The 21,882-nt window shown below is 39.9% G+C and overlaps 1 protein-coding gene across 1 annotated transcript; it reads left to right on the plus strand.

Moving 5' to 3' along the window:
* The first annotated feature begins 7,830 nt into the window (after positions 1-7,830).
* LOC141465265 (alpha-1-antitrypsin-like) lies at positions 7,831-11,058 on the plus strand. Its single transcript, XM_074148607.1, has 4 exons — positions 7,831-8,503; positions 8,989-9,259; positions 9,986-10,133; positions 10,852-11,058. The coding sequence occupies exons 1-4, from the start codon at positions 7,831-7,833 to the stop codon at positions 11,056-11,058; spliced, it is 1,299 nt and encodes a 432-aa protein (XP_074004708.1).
* Positions 11,059-21,882: the final 10,824 nt, after the last annotated feature.

Genomic DNA, 21,882 nt, shown 5'->3' on the forward strand with positions numbered 1-21,882 from the left:
GTAGGAGCCAGGTTCAAAGCCAATAAAAAGAGGCGGTTCTGCACGCAGCAGACTGTGTGTGTGGAGTGGCACATTGCAGGGTGATCCTGCACACCCAAGGTGTACCAGCCCAGTAATTGTTCCTCATGTGTTCCTGACACAGACAAATTCCAGATGATAAATATGGCCTTTATTTAAAGGCATGTCTTCGTTCACAATGCAGCCTATAAACCATAAGCATGCTGGGTAGATATTAAATAATTTTTTTTCCCATTTCCTGTTGTGTCTGTTATATATTTCACAAGCATAACCACTGCTAAGGAACCCTTCTTTCTGGGAGCCCAGATCGCTGGTGGAGTGAGGAAGGGCAGGACCTAGGTGTGAAGGCAGGGCGTCTGGTTGGGGGGAGACGAGCAGTGGGGGAGGGTCTGGGAATGGGAACTTACAGGAGAGAGTAAGGGGATCCCTCCAACCTATGTGCATCTTTCCATGGAGCATAGATGCTTTATTGACACAGGGAAGAAGGGATTGAGTTTTGTGTTTAAAAAGCTGAGAAAATGACAGAGGGTGAAGAAACCTGTACTTGTTCCTCATACATCTCCTCCTCTTGCTCCCCATTCACAGCAGACCTGGGCTGAGAACACTTTCTGAGGAGAGTGTTGAGCCCCAGCCCAAGGAGACTGAATAATTCAAGTTCTTGAGCTCTCAACCATCTCTTGCACTGCCAACCTCAGGCTTTTCTTACTGAGGGAAGATGTGAGCTAATATAATAGGAAAGGTTGGAAAAGATCTGTGTTTACCCAGGTGCGATGGACAAACTGCCTATTATGGGCTGCAGAAAGCAATGTTCTTCCATTACATAGGGACTGGCCCAATATAAATCTAACCTGTAAACAGGTGCCTTCTATCTTAGAAATTAACTTCTGCATGGGCAAAGTGAATGCTTAGTGCTATCTATCCATAACTGTAACTTTCGTACTGAGTGTAAAGCAGTGGAAACTGAGGTCAGCTGCATTTCTTTGGTAAGCCAAACACTTTCTGTCCAAAGCATACAACGAAGAACAGGTCAAAGATGCAAAATTTCATCATTTTCCAGTTCTGTAATTCTCTGTCAGCACTTGGAAAACCCTTTCCAAAGTGTTTCTGCAGGACTCTAGTTCAAGGCTCAAAGTCTCTCACTTAGAATCAGACAATAACTTAAGTTTGAAGGACTGCTGGGCTGCTTTCCTCCAGATCGATCACATATGGAGCTATAGCCTGTGTGTTTTACGAAGGTAGATTCTAGATTGCGATGCTTCCCAGTTACCATTACTTCATCTAAGCAAATGTCTTTTATAACTCATGCTTTTACACAGACTTGTCGGATTTGCTAACTGAATATTCACTCCAACCAATTAATCACAGTTCTTCAGTAGGTTTTATCAGGTAACTAGAGTAAAGCTTAGATTCAGGAGCGTTATCCTTTTAGAAATTGATTTTTAAAGTTTTCTCCTCCAATGGTACCTATTAATGAATGACACAGAATCTCAGTTGAAATATATAGTGATCTGGAACATCCAGTCTGGTTATAAAATGTTATAAAACAGTTTCAGTGTTTACCAAAGCTACTCTTTATCCATGTTGTACTGCTAAATCATTCCACCAAGTGTTGGACTGTCTGCAAGCTATTCCCAGAGGGACATAAAAGAAAAGCTAATGATGAGAAAAATGGAGATACATCATTATTAAAAGGTAATATATAATAAATTGGGTTTTTTCATAAGTATATGTAAGGCAGATGAAAATATTTGTGATAACTAGTGAAAAATGGAGTCACATGAACTGTGAAAACTGAGAAAGTGTGACTCGTATAATCCCAAACACAAAGAAAATAAAATAACCATCCTGGTTTCCAAAGGAAACAACATCAAATTTTCATGTTTGTAGCCACTTGCCTTCTCTAGCTACCCTCCACAACATTGCAGTTTAGCAGCAAATTTCAGTCAGGCTTAACAGAGAGGTAGGGGATTGAAAAACCATTAAGCTACTTTGTGAAAATTGGGCACGACCCCACAGCAGGCAAAAACTTGGATTTGTGCCCGCTGTGGGGAAGGCAGGCAGGACTCAGCTGTTTTAAATTCTGCTGGTCGCAGCAGGCAATGAATGTATGGCAGGGAGCCCAAGCACCAGCCCTAGCCTTAGCCCTAGCCCTAGTAGTCTTAGCTCTGCTCTCCTTCGTGATAGGAGTCATCCTGGAGGCTGTGAAGTAAAGCTGCAGTTATTTTTGTGAGGAAAGCCACAAATCCTTAGTTAACTAGGCTTTAGTAACTAACTCTACTGCTTCCAGAACAGTTTGTTAAACATTCTGGTTTGTCGTGTCTGTATCAGAGTGTAGTGAGTGCTATTGTGTTTCCTCTGAGACAGTTTTAGGTTGGTTTTTTTTTCTTTTTTCCAGGAGTGTAGTTTGAAAAAAAAAAAGTTCATGAATGTTTGTACTATGAACATTTCATGTGTGATGTGAATCAGTACCATGCATTGACATTGTGGTCTTAATCTACATTAGACCAAAACAGAGGGATAGGCTCAGATTTTTGATCTCATTAATTTCTTCAGGCCAGTTTGTTAGTTGGATGCTACTGGAATCGATGATAGGATAGTTTGTCTGTAAAGGAACTGGATACTAAACCATCATAATACTTCAAGATCAGGTAAAGACAGGAGATTGTACCTCACTGCAGCTTGCTGGAAGGAGTCCATACCTGACTAAAAATAAAATAATAAAATAGTGTTAAAAAAAGCCATATTCTGTCCTAATGACAGATTCTCTGAAAGAGTTAATGTGTCTCAGCCTGGGTATTTACAGTCTAATGGCTTATTACATTACCTTTTAACTTACCTTTTTTTTTTTTCCTTTCATTTACACTTGACAGCGATTTTCAGGTTTTTCAACAAAATCTTGGTAAACAAATTTAAAATATTTTTACATCACTTCATACCAGGATGGAAAAAAATCATTTGTACTAGCTTTTAGCAAAAATCAGTTTAAAACAATTGCATATAAAATCTAGTAAATGTGTAATTCTTTAAAAAAAGAAGCTCTTTAAAAAGTGTACTGAAGTTTCACTGAATTTCACTGAATTTTTAGAGTTGGAAGAGACCATAAAGATCATGTAGTCCAACTCCCCTGCCGAAGCAGGAAAGTTATTGTTATCTTATCAAAACATCACAATTAATTTAAGATAGCATTTCTTCAGGTTTTTTTCATTTCAAATCATAATGCATTAATTATTGCCGCAGGTTCTGATTTAGCAAAGATAATGATTATCTTTCACATAACTACTCACACAGTATTCATATGACTAGAATTAATAATACTTGCACATCTTGTGCAACCAGGTATCGCATTCAAAACAATTCCTAGGATCTTTGTTTCTTCTTCTACTTGGATTGTCCTCAGAGGGAAACCTGTTTCTTATCACCCAGGCTTGTGCTTGCATTATTAGATTTACACATCATACTGGCTGATCTTTCTCCAGTACTATTTATACCTATATGTGTGTGTGTACTTACATACATAAATATTATATGTCTTTCACAGGTAGACGAAAACACGCACAGTTGTTCACACATGATTATTTACACATCTCACATAAGTAGGTTTTATATTTTATTCAATTTTTAAACAGAAGATCCTCAGGAGGCAGGCTGGGAATTGTCTTTCCTTTCACTTTGTTGCCAGCCTCTGCAGCCTGAAGATTCCTCTGCCAAGTGGATGATTTGGGTCTGATTATCTTGGGTAGAACAGTTTGTAAGACTCGAGGGTCCTGTATCCAGATGTCATGGTGCTCAAGTCCTCCGGTCAGTAGGTTAGTGAGCAAAGATTAGTACTGCTGAGTTCAAAAGGAAATTCACGTGCTCTGCCCTGTTTTGCTGCTTGGCTATGCAGCCATATGAGACCACCATGGGACAAGAGCCTTGGTTTGAAATTGAGGGGAAGAAGGTGCAGTTCCCTTTCCAGTACTGCCTTCAGTCTCCTAAATGCAGCTCCCCATCAGTGTGCTCCCATTCAGAGGTGTTGAACACTTCATGTGGGGCATTTCGTAACCTGATGTATCTTGGGGCTCGTGCTCAGGAGCCACATGCTTGGGAGCTTGCAGAGAAGGACATGTGTGTTGACCTGGCTACTGCTCTTTGCTTTGCATTAGAATAGTTATCCCTCCTGGCTCAGGCTCTCATCTGTTCTAATGCTCTTATCCAAGAAGATGGTGAAATTCTTCACCAATACAGTTCAAAAAACATTAGTATCTTCATCATTTACACTATATTCCTTTTGAAGCTTGTATTTGATAAGAAAATCTGCCAAATTATATTCTCCTGCATATGGTTCAGCAGCAAGTAACAAAGCAAACACGTGAGCAGGCCACATCAGCCACACGACAAAATCCTTTTGGATTACAATGCATCTTGTGTTCACTTTTCCTCAACTTTTATATCATAAATAAAGTATAAATTCAATTATCAAGATTTGTATGTGAAGAATTGATTTGTTGAAGACAGATGGGGCAAAACTAGCAGGAAAGAATGAGCGCATTTGGGTTCCCTGGTGGAGAAATGCAACTTAAAATGGAGGCTAGAGTTAATGGAAAAGAAGAAGCATCTTTTAGGCTGGTCCTTGTGCTGGTTTTGACTGGGATAGTTCGTTTTCTTCATAGTAGGTAGTATGGGGCTATGTTTTGGAATTGTGCTGAAAACAGCGTTGAAAACGTGGATGTTTTCATTACTGCTGAGCAGTGCTTACACAGTGTCAGGGCCTTTTCTGCTCTTCACACTATCCCACCAGCGAGTGGCCTGGGGGCGCACAACAAGTTGGGAGGGGACACAGCCAGGACAGCTGACCCCAACTAACTAAAGGGATAATCCATACAACATGATGTCATGGTCAGCAATATAAATCTGGGGGAAGAAGAAGGAAGGGGACAGATGTTTGGGTTTATGACAGTTGTCTTCCTGAGTAAATACTACAGGTGATGGAGTCCTGCTTTCCTGGAGATGGTGAGCACCTGCCTGCCCGTGGGAAGTGGTAAATGAATTGTTTTGCTTTGCTTGCATATGCAAATTAGGAAAGATAGCTGTAAGATAGTTGCTTAATTCTCAGAGCTGCAACCATTTCTTCCCTGCAGCTCTGGTTATGGCAGGGGAGCATTTCCAGCAGGCCTTACATCCTCCATGTCAGCTGTGGTGCCTTCCCAATGTCTTTCCTCTTGATGGAATTTTAGGTATGGATAGGCATCATCAGCTGCATAGCAGAGTTTATAGATCCTCCTTGAATGGATACCAGTGACATATTCAGTAACATGCAGTCGTACAGGGAACAGCTTTGTTTTAGTAATCCAAGGACAAATACAATGGTGGGAGGAATGAATGCAACGGGATGCATGCTGGCTTGTGTTTCTTGATTGCCTTTCAGAGTTCCCTTACAGGTCCTGAACTTAGACCATAAATTGAAAATATCTACATTATTGCAGTACCAGTATGAGCAAAGAACATCTGTATTGGTATCTGTGTCCTTGCATGCATCGCAGTCAAAAAGGAGTCATCCTTCAGGCCATCCCTCCATTTATTTCTGGCCTCACTGCTAATAAACAAGCTGATCTCTATTGATGAAATTTAGGATTATTGGTATGAGTTTACAGAGCTTGCTGAACTGGAAATACTCAAGTTCCTGTTTTCCATCTTGTAAATCTGATTCACTGTTTTATAAGCTGTAATAAGCCAATGACCATAGGAATTGTTGGCTACTTCTTGGCAGTTCATAATCCACTTGTAGTTACTGGGCAATGGTTCAGTGATTTATGGATTGTGGACATTACCCTCACTTCAAAATCTGATGGTGGCTGTCATCCTCTTAGGGTGTTCTGGCAATGTGGAATTAACAGGACGCAAATTACGTATTACATATCTCCATTATGGGAATTACAATATAAATGCTAAGCGGAATGACAAAACCATCCTACACAATGGAAAAGAGTCCCACAGGGGCAACCAGATCTGTTAAAAAATTCATTTCCTGCCTTAGTTTGTCCTTAAGTGATCTGTCCATATATGATATTCAACCCTGAATATCATCCAGTGGTGCCAGCACGTCTTTCGCACTGGCTGGAAGGTGAATTGGGAGCCTGTTTTGTGTGCTTCTGTGTCCATTTCAGTTGCATATGATACAGAAAACCAATCTGAGGAGACGTGATATTCACTGACAACATGCCTCTCTTTGCAATCAGTCTCTGGAACTGTCCAATGTCACTCTGGAACTGTTTCTTAGCAGTGGTGGTTTTGGTGTGTATTTTCTAAAAAGCCAAAGGAAGACTTTTCACTAACTGCCCAAATACTCAGTCACAGGTGATGGGCAACAGCAATGAGTGAACAGCTGCATTGACTGGAAATGTCTCACTAGAGCGGTAATGTCAGATGTTATTCTCTAAAGACATCTAGAGACGTTTCACGTGTCACATACAGTTTGCTCCCCTTAGGAAAAGACCCAAAACTGCTAAATGTGGTGTCAAAGGTTGTGACTGAGGTATAACTGAGGTAAGGCAGAAGGACTTGCTAGATCTGAAGACAGCTTACTCTGTTTTGATATCCTGACAGAGAGGTTACAACTCTGGTAGTGTGCTCATCCCATTTATTGGTCCCCCAGGGCCAAGCTCAGGAGGGATGGTCTGGCAGTAAGTGTGGAGGAACTGTGTTCCCTGGTGGGCTGTGCTGGCACCTTCATCCCCCACAGCCGGGCAAGGGGTGGCCTTCACCTGAAGTCAGAGCGTTTGGCTCCAGCCACGAAGGGTATGGCTTTGGTTCTCCTGCCAACCACACAGAGCAGCAGGATTCTCGCATTGACACACAAGCATGGAAGCAGCAGAAGATATAGTCCTTGCTCCTCTCCCTCTCATCTGCAGCCCCACCACCCAGCACTGTTAGCTTGTGTCTGGGTTGGACAAATTGTCCACAGTATCTAGCGTCATTACTGCTTGCTGTGCATCCTTGATGGCAATTTTTTATTTGAACTAACTAATGATTAACGGGGGTGCTCTGCTTAATCCTGTTCAATGGTACTGAAGAGAAGAAGGAGCAGACCAGACCAGATGGATGCAGCAAGATCCTTTTTGTAGTGCTGTAAGTACCCTTTTAGCCTTCCCTTGGATTTTTTTGTACATTTCATTTCGGGGGATTATGTTGTTGCCTGGGAAGGGTGGCTTTTTACATGTAAACAAAGTGATATACCTGTTATGTAAAAAATCAAAACATGCCAAAAGCCAGCAGGAGCTGGCTCCTAGTGAAGAATATACTTCACATAATTAAATAAAAAAGTGTTTTGGAAACAATAGAGATGCCTGTAGACTTTGCTACCACAGTGATCCAATATTTTATCTTCGAAGAAACTGTAAAAGTATTTTGTAATTTTGGTCCCAGAAAGTATGATCTGTGTTTATATCACATTTTTGTTTAACACAGTTTTAATTCCCTAACTATTTGATGAATTGAGGAAGACTAACACATCCTGCAGTACTAAGTACAAAACCAGTTTCTACCAGTTACTCTGGGAAGAGGTCATAAGCTTCCAGTTATTTGCAAATTTTAAAAAAGTTAAAATTACCTATTTTGAGAGAGTACTTGGTTATACAGTGTATCAGTAGGCATAGTCTTCCTGGGGATGACTGGCAGGCATCAGGAATGTGAAATATGAAAGTCTGGGATTTTGGAGAACAGGTGTGTTCTGAGAGCCTCATTTTACTTGGCTGAAGCACATAGCATGAAGAAATGTAATTCCATGTTATATTTTGTATGTCTATTTATTTTCCAGAAACACTGAAAAGGAAAATGAAGCCCACCTTCTCCTTGTGTTTATTGCTGGCTGGTTTGTACACTCTTGCACAGTGTCATCAGCATCCTCGTTACCGCAATAAGCAGGATGATCCTAAAGGGAGATATTACCCAGGACGCAATTCTCATGGAGAAGGATTTTATCCAGTTAAGAACAAAACCTTTGTCAAAATAGTTCCCAGCAATGCTGACTTTGCCTTTTCATTTTACAAGCTGGTTGCATCCGAAACAACCGATCAAAATATTTTCTTTTCACCCATAAGCATCTCTGCTTCCTTTGCAATGCTGGCACTCGGTGCCAAGTCAGCAACGCTGATGCAGATTCTGGAAGGGCTTGCATTTAACCTGAAAAAGACTCAGGAGCAGGAAATACACGAAGGTTTTTGCCAACTCCTCCACATGCTGAACCGTTCAGACAGTGAGCTCCAGCTGAGCCTGGGCAATGCCCTTTTTATAGAAGAGACACTAAAACCACTACAGAAGTTCTTGGATGATGTCAAAAGCTTTTATGAATCTGAAGTCTTTTCTTCTGACTTTAACAACTCCTCTGGTGCTGAGAATCAGATCAACAGTTATATTGAGGAAAAGACAAATGGGAAAATTGTTAAACTAGTGGAAAACCTTGATCCTCTCACTGCAATGGTTCTTGTTAACTACGTCTTCTTTAAAGGTAAGAAATGTCAAAGGGTGCAAAGATTGTAACTTGGATGCTTACTGCTTATTACAGGGAGTGAAAACCCAAGAGAAACTGTAGTTTAAATATTTTAAATGGAGAAAAACATGTTGAGTATCTGGAAAATATTCCTATAAAACCCTGTATATCTGTTGTCAGTATTAATGTTTTTGCCCTCAACTGGTGGAGTGAAAGACTGTATTTTTTTAACAAATATCTTTCTTGAGTTTCATAAATTCTTTAGTGTGATGATAGAGTCATGCTCTAGCAAAAGCTGGTGTTTTAAGTATTAGCTGTCTTTAATTGTCTTCAAGCATTTGAAAAAAAAATAAAAAGAGCTGCAATGCTGTAACAACTGAGGGTGCAGTAACTTGAGAAAGATATTTGTTCTAGTCAAGGCAAGGCTGTGAGACTAGATCCTGTTTTATTCACCATGACTATTCCTCTGTATTCCACTGAATTATTTTTCTCTTTGTCATAAGCCCCTTGGGAGAAACCCTTCAGTACTTCATATACAAAACAGGAGGATTTTTTTGTGGATCAGAAAACATCTGTAAAAGTTGACATGATGTATCGGAAGGGGTACTACAGAAATTACTTTGATGAAGAGCTGTCCTGTTGGCTGGTTCAGATATCTTACAAGGGAAATGCTGCAGTATTATTTGTTTTGCCTGACGAAGGGAAGATGAAGCAGGTAGAAGATGCTCTCTTGAAAAGGACTGTGTCTAAATGGGAAAAGTCCCTCCAAGACAGGTAAGTGTTTTTGCTAAGGTGAGAGGTGACCATGCTATAGATTAGTAGCATTTATCTCTTCAAGACAAAACATTAAAGGCCAGGTTATTTTACTGAACTCTATTCACTTAATGGTCCCTCTCTGTGCAGGACTTCCCTTTTCTTATTTGGAAAATAAAAAAGAGCTGTGGGTAGTGAATAAACAGGGCCTTGAACTTGCAATCCACCTTGGGTTAAGTTCCTGGTTCAACCACAAGTTGCTCAGCACCACGATGAAGTTAACAGACCCTTGTCTCTTATGGGCATTGTGAAACTACAATGGAGTAGCTATTGGCTGTTAGAGTGTTGAGGGCATCGCATGTAAAAGCAGAATTTTTATTCATTGAACATTACTGCAACTATTTCTGTGTTGGCCCAGGCCCTGTTGTGTATTCAAACAGCCTTAGGATAGATAGCTATGATCTTTTAAAAAAAACCTGCTACCTGGCAGCAGTAGCTCTATTTGCCACAGAGTTGGTATAGTTGTGTCTTCCACCCCACTCCTTGAACCCCACTGTGAAGGCAGAGGATAACATGGGCTCATTCTACTCCCACCCTCCATGTTAGACAGCTTACCTGGTCAGAAGTGCAATCTGAACCCTGAGAACCGAACATTTAGAAAAAGAAAAGTGAAGTGTCATTATACTGAAGCCATTGAGAAGTGTTACTTAGATAAAAATTTGTCCCTATTTGTGTTATTTGTTACAGAAAAATACACCTGCACATTCCAAAATTTTCTATTTCTGGTACCTATGATGTGAAAAAAATAGTCAAACAAGTGGGTATGATTGATCTGTTCACTGAACAAGCTGATCTGTCAGGGATTACTGAGGAGCCTGGACTGATGGTTTCAAAAGTAAGTCAGCACGTAAAACACAGTGACCACAGGATTTCTCTGTTCCCGGAACCCAACATTAGTATCCCATGAAAAGCTTATCCCATTCTCTCTGAAGCATCACTCAATCATCAACAGCTGCCAGTCTGGAGGCAAAGCAAGCCCTATTTTTCCTAAACCTGAAGCCAAACAAGCTTACAAGGGGTTATACCTACATGGTTCGAGGACAAGGAAAAAGACATACATAAAATTAGATGTTATTTTGGCTACTAAACAAAATTATCTAAAGGTAGCACATTAGCTTTGGCAAAATTTCCTCTAATTCCATCTACAGAGGGTAAAAGGCTGTCATTCTTGCCCTTCTGTTACTCTCAAAAAGTTATTTTTTTCAGCTAGATGATAGGGTAAATTCACAATAATATATGAAGCTGCCAAAGGCCAAACTAAGTCTAGGCTAAATTACCAGGTTGCCTTGCTTCCCGAATTTCTTGCCATCAGTCATCTTGAGCACTTCTTGGCTCTCTGCTGTGCGAGGGTTACTCTCTGCCCAGACAGTGAAGGAGGGTAGCAGGAGTGGTCTGATGGCTGATGGTGGGAAGGGGAGCAACTTGTGATGACCTTCCCAGAGGCTGGTGCTGCCGAGTCTTGCCCCAGGCAGGGTTCTCTGGCAAGAGCAAGGAGGGTGCTCTCTTCTTGTCGGTTTGTCAGCTGGAAGTTGTTTTGCTTTGTGTCCTTGCAGGTGATCCACAGAGCGGTGCTAAATATTCATGAGAATGGCACTGAAGCAGCAGGGGCCACGGTGAAGGAGATTACCTGGAGATCTGGCGATTTTCCTCATCCGCCTCGAGTCAGATTCAACAGGCCCTTTCTTCTGATGATTCTGGATAGATACACCCGCACCATCCTCTTCATAGGAAAAATCGTAAATCCTCTGCAAAATGACTGATTGACCAGAGGACATGCACTTACGCACTTTGTTGGCTAAATTCCTGTGATCCAGCAAAACATTTATGTGTATATACCACTACATACTAGTACTTGTCTTTCAACCATTATCCCTACATACGTTATTAATCCCTTAAAAATACACATTATTTTTTCCTTGTCCAAAAGTCACTGGTATTTCCCCCCAAGTCTGCAGCTGGGTATAGCTTGTAGCATTAACCAAATACAAGTCACTTTTCACCAGTTATGTAAGAAGCCCTTTCTGACATGCTCCCATGGGGTATTTAAGATGGTTTAAAGTCTCCGGATGATGTAGCTATTGCTGTACACTCACAGTGCGTGTATGGGAGAGCAGGAGAAGGGAAATGGGGAAAAGGAGGTGCGAGGTATAAGTTGTGTCTGTTTAATGCACTAACCTTTGATGACTAGTCTTAAATGCAGATTCCCTTAATACTGGAGTGAATGTCCATTAATTTCATTGGCTTTTAACCAAGTATGGTGTGAATCTGCAGGATCAAGGACTGGGACACTGGAGGACATACAAATGTAAAGAGTTGATGAGTGCAGAGGTTTTAGCTTGCCTCTCTCTGTCTTCTCCTCAGTAGAAGCCCTCCTCATGAACACAAGAAGGATGTTTTTGCTTTACAAATAATGTTTACTCTACTAAGGAAGGAAGCCATACCAGCAAAAAGGCTTTCTGTTTTATCTTGCTAATATTGTCAATGCCCTCAGATAAAAGTGTGGTGGAGGAGCCCATGACATAGCATCAGTTTGCTTTTTATGGATTTGTTGTCACTATCATTTCTCTTTTCTCCTACTGACGCCACCTTCACTGTCACAATTTCCAGCTAGACTTGTCAGACTGGTAGAAAGGAGGAGGAATGAAAAATCATAACACCAGCAAGTTTGTATTTCCTCAGTAGGAACAGCAGAGCTTTCCTAGGGACTGTTAACCTGCTTTAAACTGTCATAGACACACATACAAAATGCAGGTAATATTTGAGAAGCCACCTTTCTAAATATTAACAGTGGATTACTGTTATAGGGTAAAAACATACTGTGACTTGACATTTGTACATTTCCACTTGAAGTTTGTTGAGTAACTTATTGCTATTGTGTTCTTTTATAGTGACTCAATAGGATTTTAGCATACTAATACACTAGATAGTTGTACGGTTATGAAAAGAAAGAAACACAAATCAGTAAATATTTAAATTATTTTATTATTTTTCTTTATTTTTTTAAATCAACATCCTTAGCATGTCTTATTAAAGTATAGAAAGCCAATTGAAGAGCTTAAGTTACAGATTGATTCAACATTTTCTATAGAATATCTCAAGCCAGTAGAAAAAAAAGTAAAAAATAAATGGCAACTCTTCAGACTTCAGTCTCTTAAAGTATCTGTGAAAAATATAACTCAAAAATTATGGTGAGTATTTCTAAAATAGAATTATCTTGATTGGTATGGAGATCTTTATTTTCTTTGACATTAAATTAATGCTATCGATATAAGTAATTTGTAGCTGTAAGTATACCAATAAGGAACATAAGAACCTTTCCATGTCTATCGGCCATCTGCCAGCCATGTAACACTTGACATTCACTCTCAAAGCTCTCCTCAAAACCCTGTAAAGCAATGACAAAAGTTTCTTGCTCATAACTGTATTTAGTCTGTTCGATATTTAGTAGCAAACAGTTGGCTTCATACCTCATACAAGGACTTGGACTTGGTGTAATACAGATAAATGGATTCTACAGAAGATCATTTAAAAGTTCTTGGCAAATCTAGGGCTAAATCAGGACTCTATGCCAAAGTCCAGCTTTGCAATGACAAATGACTCTGTAGGCGAATACCAAGAGAGTTTATGTTTGTTGTTCCTCATGGACGTGAGATCAATAGTCTCTGTTTGTTAACAGGAAAAAAATATCTAAATGGTATTTTGCCAATCAGATCTCACTTTGAAAGGTAACCTTGTTGCTTAACTTATTTGAAAGTGGGTGGAGAAAAATCAAGCTGAATTAAGAACTGGACAGCCAAAACATATCAAGAAACTATTGTTGGTATGAAATCATATTCAAATGGGAATAGGGACCATATACGTGTGTCTTGCCTTGGTTTTCTTTCTATTTTGACAAAAATCAGGGAATTGTCCTCACTGGAAATGTGCAGCAGGCAGAAATTTGTGTGGTAAATAATGAGTGCAGAACTGCACAACCACTCCCAAAACTGTCAATCCTAAGGTTGTCACAAATCCAGTACAGTCATGGTTTGTTCAGGACAGTGTTCCTTCTTTCAGTCTGCTGGTTTTTTGCTTCTTCTTTCCCAGATTTTTGTTCCTTGATTTTTTTGCTGACCGTAAGTTTCATGACCAAGAAGCCTCAGTGCAACAGCAGAAAAACTTTCCTCCTGGCTAGTCAAGAGTTTCTGCTGCTGTGTGTTAAGTGCTGTGGTGTGCCACTTCAATGCAGGGACACTGCTGGAGGATGGAGCTGGCCTGATGAACTCACCTGAGGAACAAAGTGCAAAGGACATCCTCTAACCCAGCCCGCACTGAAACCTACACACCCATCTGATGTGGGAGTGCATGCAGCCCTGTGAGTGCAAGAGCTGCAGCTTCAGCACAGCCTATATGGACCCGAAGAGAAATCTGTGATGATATGCCTGAAAGCAGTCTTCTGTAAAGGCTGTTTTAGGCTAACAGCCCCAGAAGAAGAATTGCCAGCACAGCAGAAGCTTTGGAACAGCATACACTGAGCAGGTCCCTGAAATAATGAGAAAAGGAAAACAAGCATTGTGGGAATAGTGGTAAACTGTGTATTTGTTGTCATTACTAGAAAGGAGTTATCTACAGAAGTGAAAAAATGTCTAAAAACATAAATAAAGAGCTCAGAAACCAGGATTAATCCACAGTGGAGATAGATTTAACCCTTACCTACAAACTACGTGAAGTTCAAAAGACATTGGAAGAAAACTATCAGCAATTTTGAGTAGTGCTAAAGATTATACAAGAAGGAGCAAGAAAAAAAAAAGCAAAGTACATATGGCTGTAGGGCCAGAGAGGGAAATACTATGCTTGAAGTAAATAAAAGAAAATAACATGTTTCAAACACCCAGTGGTTAGTGCCAATGCACAGGCCTGACACTGTTCCCAGTGCAGCATCCACTAGAAAGAAACTAAAGGCATGTAACAAGCAACAGCTTTAAAGGTCATGGTCTGAAAAGCAAATTGTATATTCTACTGGAAAGACCTATTAATGTTCTGTTAAATGTAAGCACAAATAAGAACCCATATTTTGACAACGGTAGAAGGCATAGGCTGTTCTATGAGAAAAATTCCTGACAAAGCTGGAGCGCATAGTTCTGAGTCAGTGCATCCTCATCAAACAGGATATATCATTGAATAATACTATAAATTAGGTCCTTTGCAAAGTAACCACTTTTTAATTTGTTTTCTAATATATAACAACGAAATAGTCACATCTTGTTAGCATTTTCTTGATACTGAATAGCGTGTTAGGTTCTTGTACTGTATGATACTGTCCTCTCTGCACGTCACTTTTAGGACATAATGACAAAGAAAAATTTTAGCAAGATTTATAAAATTCAGGTGGGGATTCACCCCACAGTACTTCAGGAATGGTGGGGTAAGAGTCTTCCCTTAATGACAGCATGCCTTTACTGGTGCTCGTCATTGATCAGAACACCCACATCACTATCTTAATGGGAAAATTGTTATCCTTGCAGGAAAATAGGGCCATTCATGTCACAGACCCATCACATGGGGGTATTCTATTTCTCAAAATCATATGCCATGTATTTAATTATGTATTCAGACGGTCTAGCAATTGTCACACAATTAGTAATTAACAGATATTCCTGGGCAATACTATGTGAGTTTCTAAGCTCTTGAAGAACTTGGTGATTCTTCAGGGCCAAAAACCTGGCTTCTATTGCTACCAGGAACTTGGCAGCTACACAGGTGCTGTGCCCGAAATCCACATAGCCAGTGTCCATCACCTGCTAATCACGCTAGTGCCTAGGCTCAGAAAGCCCTTGTGAAAGATGTATTGCTCCAGGCAGTGCTCTCGTGCAGCTTTCACAGAGCCTTGGTGACCCCAAATACCATATGCATGCTCTTGGCATATGTCAGATGGAGTTACCAAAGATACCATAGATGATCATCATTTATGTGAGGTACGACTGGGGGCTCAGAATGGGGGTTCCAAAGGCATCAACAGTTTCATTGCTGTAATGGATCAAGAAAATGTTTTCTGGAATAGGGATTATTTAATTGTACCACTGGCTGCTAAGAGACTGCAAAAGCCAGACCAAAATAAATGAAGGCATTTCACACAAATCTTTTCAAGCCTTTTTAATAAAAAACCATAATATTAAATCAGTAATTCTGCTATATATTAGATTCTTGGCTTGTCCTCTGTCATTTGGCCAGGAAAAAAAATATCTGTAGGGAAGAATGGAAGGTCTGTAGTTATTTGACTCCTGCAAAGGCTTGACAAAGAGTTGTATTTCTCTTCTTCAAGCACAACATGCTTTGGTCATTTTTGTCTTACATATAGCATGATATTTCTTTCCTATGAGGAAAATACATAGGAAGATAATACAGTACTATGATAATTAGATGTTGATACACACAGGAAAGTCAATCACTAGAAGTCCTGTTGCTTCTCACTCCTTTAGTTTCTTGTTTGAAACTTCTTTCCTGTGCATGCTGAAGTTTACCTGATTCCAGGCTTTGGCTGCAGCTTTCTTCCAGCTAAAGATTGACAAGACGCTTTTCCAGAGGACCAGTTTGATTTCTGAGAACCGTTTCCAGATTATGGCCTCAGAGGTTGAAGTTACAGAGCTGTCAGAACATCTCACTAGCTCTTCCTACTTCACCTTTCCAGGAACAGTCACATGCTTCAACGTCCAGAAATCTAAGATTGACGTAAACAAGAAATAATCTCACAAGTCCGAAACAATTTCAGTCATAAATCCTTTCAGTACAGGGAAAAGGGTTGGGAAAGAAGTAGATTTACACTGTCCTTCAGAAATGGATGGCTCGATAAGCAAAGCTTATACAAGCAGCCCTTAGCTGAGGCTGTTAGCTTTCCATCCCATCCTTCGTATTTCTCATTCCCTTTAGGTAGCAGAGTTTGACATTTCTTATGAGATTTCTCCAGTTTAAATGGACCTACAAGTGTTTTTTATGAGTTAATTGAAAAGTCATCTCAGACTTTTATCACAATACTTTTAAAAACACCTAAACCACTAGATGCCTGCATTTAAAAAAAAATGGTGAGAAAATAGAAATGTTCTTGGAAGGTTCTGTGAAGAAACATGTCATGTCTTTAAGAGTGCTGCTCTTCCCTGAAAAAAAGGCAGAAGTCCATGGGGAACAGGTGGGAACGAAAGGGGAATTACCAAGGTGGCCAAGATGTCCACATTGTGTTGTGAGAGGCAGAGGCACAGGCTGAGGTCCCTCTTGCAGCTGCCATGAGACGGGGAAGCAGGGAAGCTAAAGCAACGTGACAGTACATCTGTCTGGGCTCATCTGTCTGGGCAGGCCACCATGCAATGTAGACTTCAAGTCTTTCTAAGCCTTGACTGGAAATTAATTAACAGATGTTAAAGTTTTTGGCAAAAATAAGAGCGAAAATGATGCCAGTGGAAAGAGAATAAAAGGAAATGATCACGGGGAGAAGATTTAACACTGAACTTTTCACCTCCATCAGTTAGAAGTTGTTTAGTCATAGGGCACAGGCTCAGAACCATGCAAGCACAACTGTGCTGTTGCTTCTCCATTGCTTGGAGTCCAAAGGTTGGCTGGGGTTTGCCCCTCACACACTAGCCACATAAGATCGTTAAAGCTTTGAAACTTGGAAACACTCAGAATAAAGATTCTGCCCTTCTTTTAACTTTCCACTCCTGTGTCATTTTTATGTGATGCTTTCATGTGCACTGTCTTCTATTTATGTACTCTATGGCATATATAAGGCTTTGGTTTTAAGCTTTTGATTCTAGTTTTTGCATATCCTTGAGTCTTTGAGGCAGGTTTCCTGAACTTCTTTCTCCAAGGCAAGCTCATGTGTAGGAGCTGGCAGCTGATGTGACACAATCACTGCTTGCTCCTTCTTTCTTATTTTGGGAGTACGTGGGGGTCTCCCTGCAGCTGTTTTAAAGCATGGCAGCAAATAGAGTTTCTCTTCTGAGACAGGTCTGTATCTGTTCTAACTGTCACCAATTGTCACTTCAGTATCTGCTCAAAGACTGCTCCCTGCCAAGCTCAGTGGGGTGTCAGCTACTTCTCTCTTTTTGATTTTGTACATCTGCCACAGTGGAGTTAAACCCAGTGTTTAGTTTAGACCTGTTTGCATCCAACTCATTCAATAAAGTCCTATGAATCATAACAAAACTCAGAATTATTCCAATCTGAGGTGACTCACTTTTTGGCTAGTTTTTGGACAGTATAACATGTGGAGTCTCCTTAAAGAAATAATTCACTTTCTGCACTAAAAAGAAATGAACAAAAAGAAGAGGAAAAAACACAGTCAGGGTAAAAACCTGAGTTTTACTTCTTGCTTCTTTAAAAAAAAACCTCTTTCTGTACTTATGTTGCTGTACAAACTAAAGCATCACAGATATACATCTTAATTTAATTCAGCACAGCAAAATCAAAAGAACAAATTAGTTGAGCAGCAGTAAGAGGGGTCTCATATGTCCCATCTTTCCATTTTTTAACAGTAAAGTCTATGTTTATCTAATTTCTTTATTATTGACATTGATCCCCAAAATGTTCTTCCCATGATCGCCCAAGAAATGCATCTTTGTTTTCTTTACAAAGCATTCCAGCTGGATGTGACATGTGTGCTCTGGATGGAGGTGGAATTTGGGGCGGGGGGAAGATGACGAAAGGTCAAGAGAAGTTTAAGGGGAAAACAGCTTCTCTAAACACTTCAGTATTCATGGAGTTTGGCAACACTGAACTAACCACTGAGACCTAAGCCTTGTATCTCATTTCTGTGGGCAAAAATGAGGGATTATTTTTGGCACTCTGTGTATTTAATGGGTGTTCCAGTCTTTCTTTAGAAACTACTTCAAAGACATTAATTAAACCCCCTTTTTTCTCATTGTTTGCTTGCTGGTCTTTAAGTTCAGTCATAGAACTGAACTAGCATAAACTTAACTTCTGTAACAAATATTGATGGCATTTTATGCAGAGATGGGTAATTTTCATTATGCTTTCTTACTCAGATGTCAATTCCATTCCTCACTACCTTGTAAATGACAGCCAGCAAACAAGTCCACTGTGTTGTTAGTTTTCACTCCCATGTACTAACTGGTCACGCCGGTGAATAGTACAGCTTGAGAGATGTAAATTACCTACACATCTCCTGGAAAGCAGCAATATAGTTGAAACCTGACTCACCTCAAGGTAGCCACCAGCAATGCTGACTTCACAGGCTTTACAAGCAGGTCATGGCAGAGGAAGGTGACAAGAACATTTTATTCTCTCCTTTGACCCTTTCTAATGCCTTTGCAATGCTCTCATCAGGGAACAAAGCATCCATGTGGAGTTGGCTACACAAAGACGTCACCTGACAGAGACAGAGGAGCAGGAGATCCATAGAGGTTTTCTTTCAATTACTGCTAAGCAAGGTCCAACTGAGCTAATGCAGTGTCCTGTCTGTAGATGACAGACCAGAAGTTTCTGTATGATGACAAAGAGATGCATGATGCTGAAGCTGGCAGAAACTGAAAAGAAGATCAATGAATAGTTTGAATGTAGAAAATTCTAATTAGGAACATATTTTTACCATGCAGTCATTAAATACTGGAAGAGGTTGCCCAGAGAGGTTGTGAAACCTATGTCCTTGAAGGCATATCTCTGAGGAACCTGATCTAAGTAGGCATGTTTTGAGCAGAGAGTTGGACTAGATTACTTCGGGAGGTTCCTTCCAACCTAGATTTTGATTCTAAGATTCTGTTGCACAGGGGCCAAAACCTGAGAGGAAAACACTCTGGCACACTTGTTGACTATGTTTTCTTTAAAACTAAGATATATTGTACAGAGGGACAGTTTCAGAAGTATAATGTTTTAGTGTTTGGTTATGATCCCCAAGTTTTAATATTTCTCTGCCATATTGATTGATTATAAGGTTGCTGAAAGAAACCATTGGACAACACAGATGGACAGAATTTGAACAAGATTTTATTACTGAGTGGATGCATGGTTTTTGTTAGAGGAGCACAGCACACCTCTCTCTTTTCTCCATCAGTCTCTTTCTGGTGTTTCCAGTTCTCTGCTCTCCGCTAAGTCTCTTTCCAGAGAGGTGCAATTTTTCCAGGGTGTCAGATGCAGTTACTCCAGATAGTCACTGTATCAGGGACCTCCCTTCACACTTCTACTGTCCAATTCCTGTTTCTATGAAATTTTCCCACTTTCTTTGCAGGATGTTCACAAAGGCCTGCTGAATTTTGCTGGGAAGTGCAGGCAGGCTGCACTAGTCAAGGCTGCTGAATTTTGCTGGGAAGTGCAGGCAGGCTGCACTAGTCAAGGCTGCTGAATATAGGTTTAGTTCTTGACCTCTCGCTATTCAGCAGTCAGTGTTTGATTGTGACTGCAGGCTAAACTGCCTGAAGTGAAAAATGAGGAAATCTTGACTTAGAGTTTTGAGTTTGGAAATCCATGTAAGGCGATTTCCTGGTCTTGCACTTGTACTATGAACATCAACATGTGAACAAAAGGTCTCATTTTTAAAGTGTAAATGAAGATGTTGTAAAATTAAACCTGTGACTATTTCTGTGCAGGTCTAATGCTGCCTTGAGAAGTCTCACTCTGCACTGTACTCAGGGCTTCTGCACCCTGACAGAGTGGTATATGTTGGAGATATTACAGGCTTAGGGTTTTGGCCACACAGATTGTGGTTTCTTGAGTGACTCAGACTTTTGACATAGCCAAACAACTAGAATATGAATTTTGTATAGCCATTGCCAACGTTTAGCTTGAAAACAGACTCTATCAAAACTCAAAATGAAGAACATGTTAATTTTGTTAACTGAGACCTGTTTTTAAATTGAATGGGAGGAAGCAAAATTTGTATGAGAAGACAACTTGAAATTTCAAGAATTCAACCACACGATACTTGAAAAGCAAAGAAAACTTGCAAGGAGTGATCTTTATTTCATATGCATACATGCCTCGCTAGCCAGCTGTACTAACAGACAGTGTGCCAGCAGCAAACTGTCAGATTAGGTTGGGCTAATTAAACCTTATTACTTTGTTAGGCATGGCTGATTGAACAGCCACCGTGTAGCTGTTCACAGAAATCACCAATTCTTGCAGCCCAAACCAAGCAAAAAAACGAGGCTAGAGTTTTCTTTAGTATCAATTACAAAAAACGACATGATTGTCTCCCATGAAACTATAATCACAGTACATCAGATCAGAACAACCCTGCACATGAACTGTGTTTATATTAGAGCTAAGAGCAAAATTGTGTTTCTTTAGCAAATGTGCTAAAGAGAAAAATGAAGGAAGCCAGTGAGAGACATTTTAGTGCATCCAGAACCTGTGTTTGCATGTTTAATGTAAGATTTTAGGCTGCTGTTTTTAAAAAATCTCTTTTAAGCCAATCACTACTATTCAGAAAAAAAGGTTAAATAACAGCTACTTAGGACCAGTAAGACTTTTCCATGGACAAACTTTCCACTAGCGTAACTAGAGTTTTCAAAGTTGGAGTCTTAAAATTACACTCTTTAAGTCACAACAGGGCTCCTGGACAAAAACATGACTCAGCCAGCAAATATCAAGAACCTTAACATTTCTTTCAAGCATCTGCCAAATGTAAGCATGAAATACAGATGATTAAGACGTTTTTATTTTGGTTCATAAACATGGATTTAGAAAATTGGCTTCCATCCATTCTTGTGTAAGTTTGCTTTCCACATGACACAGAAATAAATTCTACGTTTTTTCTGTGAATCAATAAATACTGTACATGGACAGGAAACTTCTGAGGGTTTAATGAATTAAATAAAATGGGATTATATCACAGAATCACAGAATTATATCCTTTCTTTACTGAGGTTTTAGAGCTGAAATATTATCTTCAAGGCTTTGCAATACAAAACGGTAACAAGCATTTTGCACATGTCTCTGTGTTGTGTTTCTCACTGCGCTTCACTAGTTGGGAGTGCTTCTATATAGGTAACTATTAAAAGAAAAGTAAAGACAATCTTGAACACATTTTAAAACTACGAAATATGAAATTTGTTATCCTAAAGTCATGATTTTAATGGCAGTCAGGAACAGAATTCTTGCTGTATTATGCTTGACTGACATGTGAATCCCAGTCCTACCTAGATTCAATGAGAATCACAGATCTACATTCCTTCTGGATAAACCATTCATCATCTCTAACTTCCACAGTCATTGTTTGAAAGGGATGTCTACCTCTCAAATTATGCAAATTATTATATTAAAGACTCATTAGAGCAACAAGCTCCTGACTTAGAGGTCTCATTAATCTCCATACAGTATAAATGAGCATGCAGGATCTGTCAAATGGAACAGAGCCAAAACAAATATTTTTGGAAAAAGAAATGCTGGAAAAGATTCTTACACAAACCAGGTTGAGTGTGGCTTGTCTTCCATGCATCCTCCTTACCTGCTGACTTGAAGGCCAGGGACTGGCAGACCTTTTCGTCCTGTTGCAAGAATGGAAATTCATGGAAAAATCTGACTGCAACCATGTATGTCTTCAAGACATACTCTAGGTATGCTTTTCAATCTAACACTGGCTACTGGTCCAGAGCCCCCTT

The sequence above is a fragment of the Numenius arquata genome, chromosome 6, assembly GCF_964106895.1.
Source record: "Numenius arquata chromosome 6, bNumArq3.hap1.1, whole genome shotgun sequence".
NCBI classification, from domain to species: domain Eukaryota; kingdom Metazoa; phylum Chordata; class Aves; order Charadriiformes; family Scolopacidae; genus Numenius; species Numenius arquata.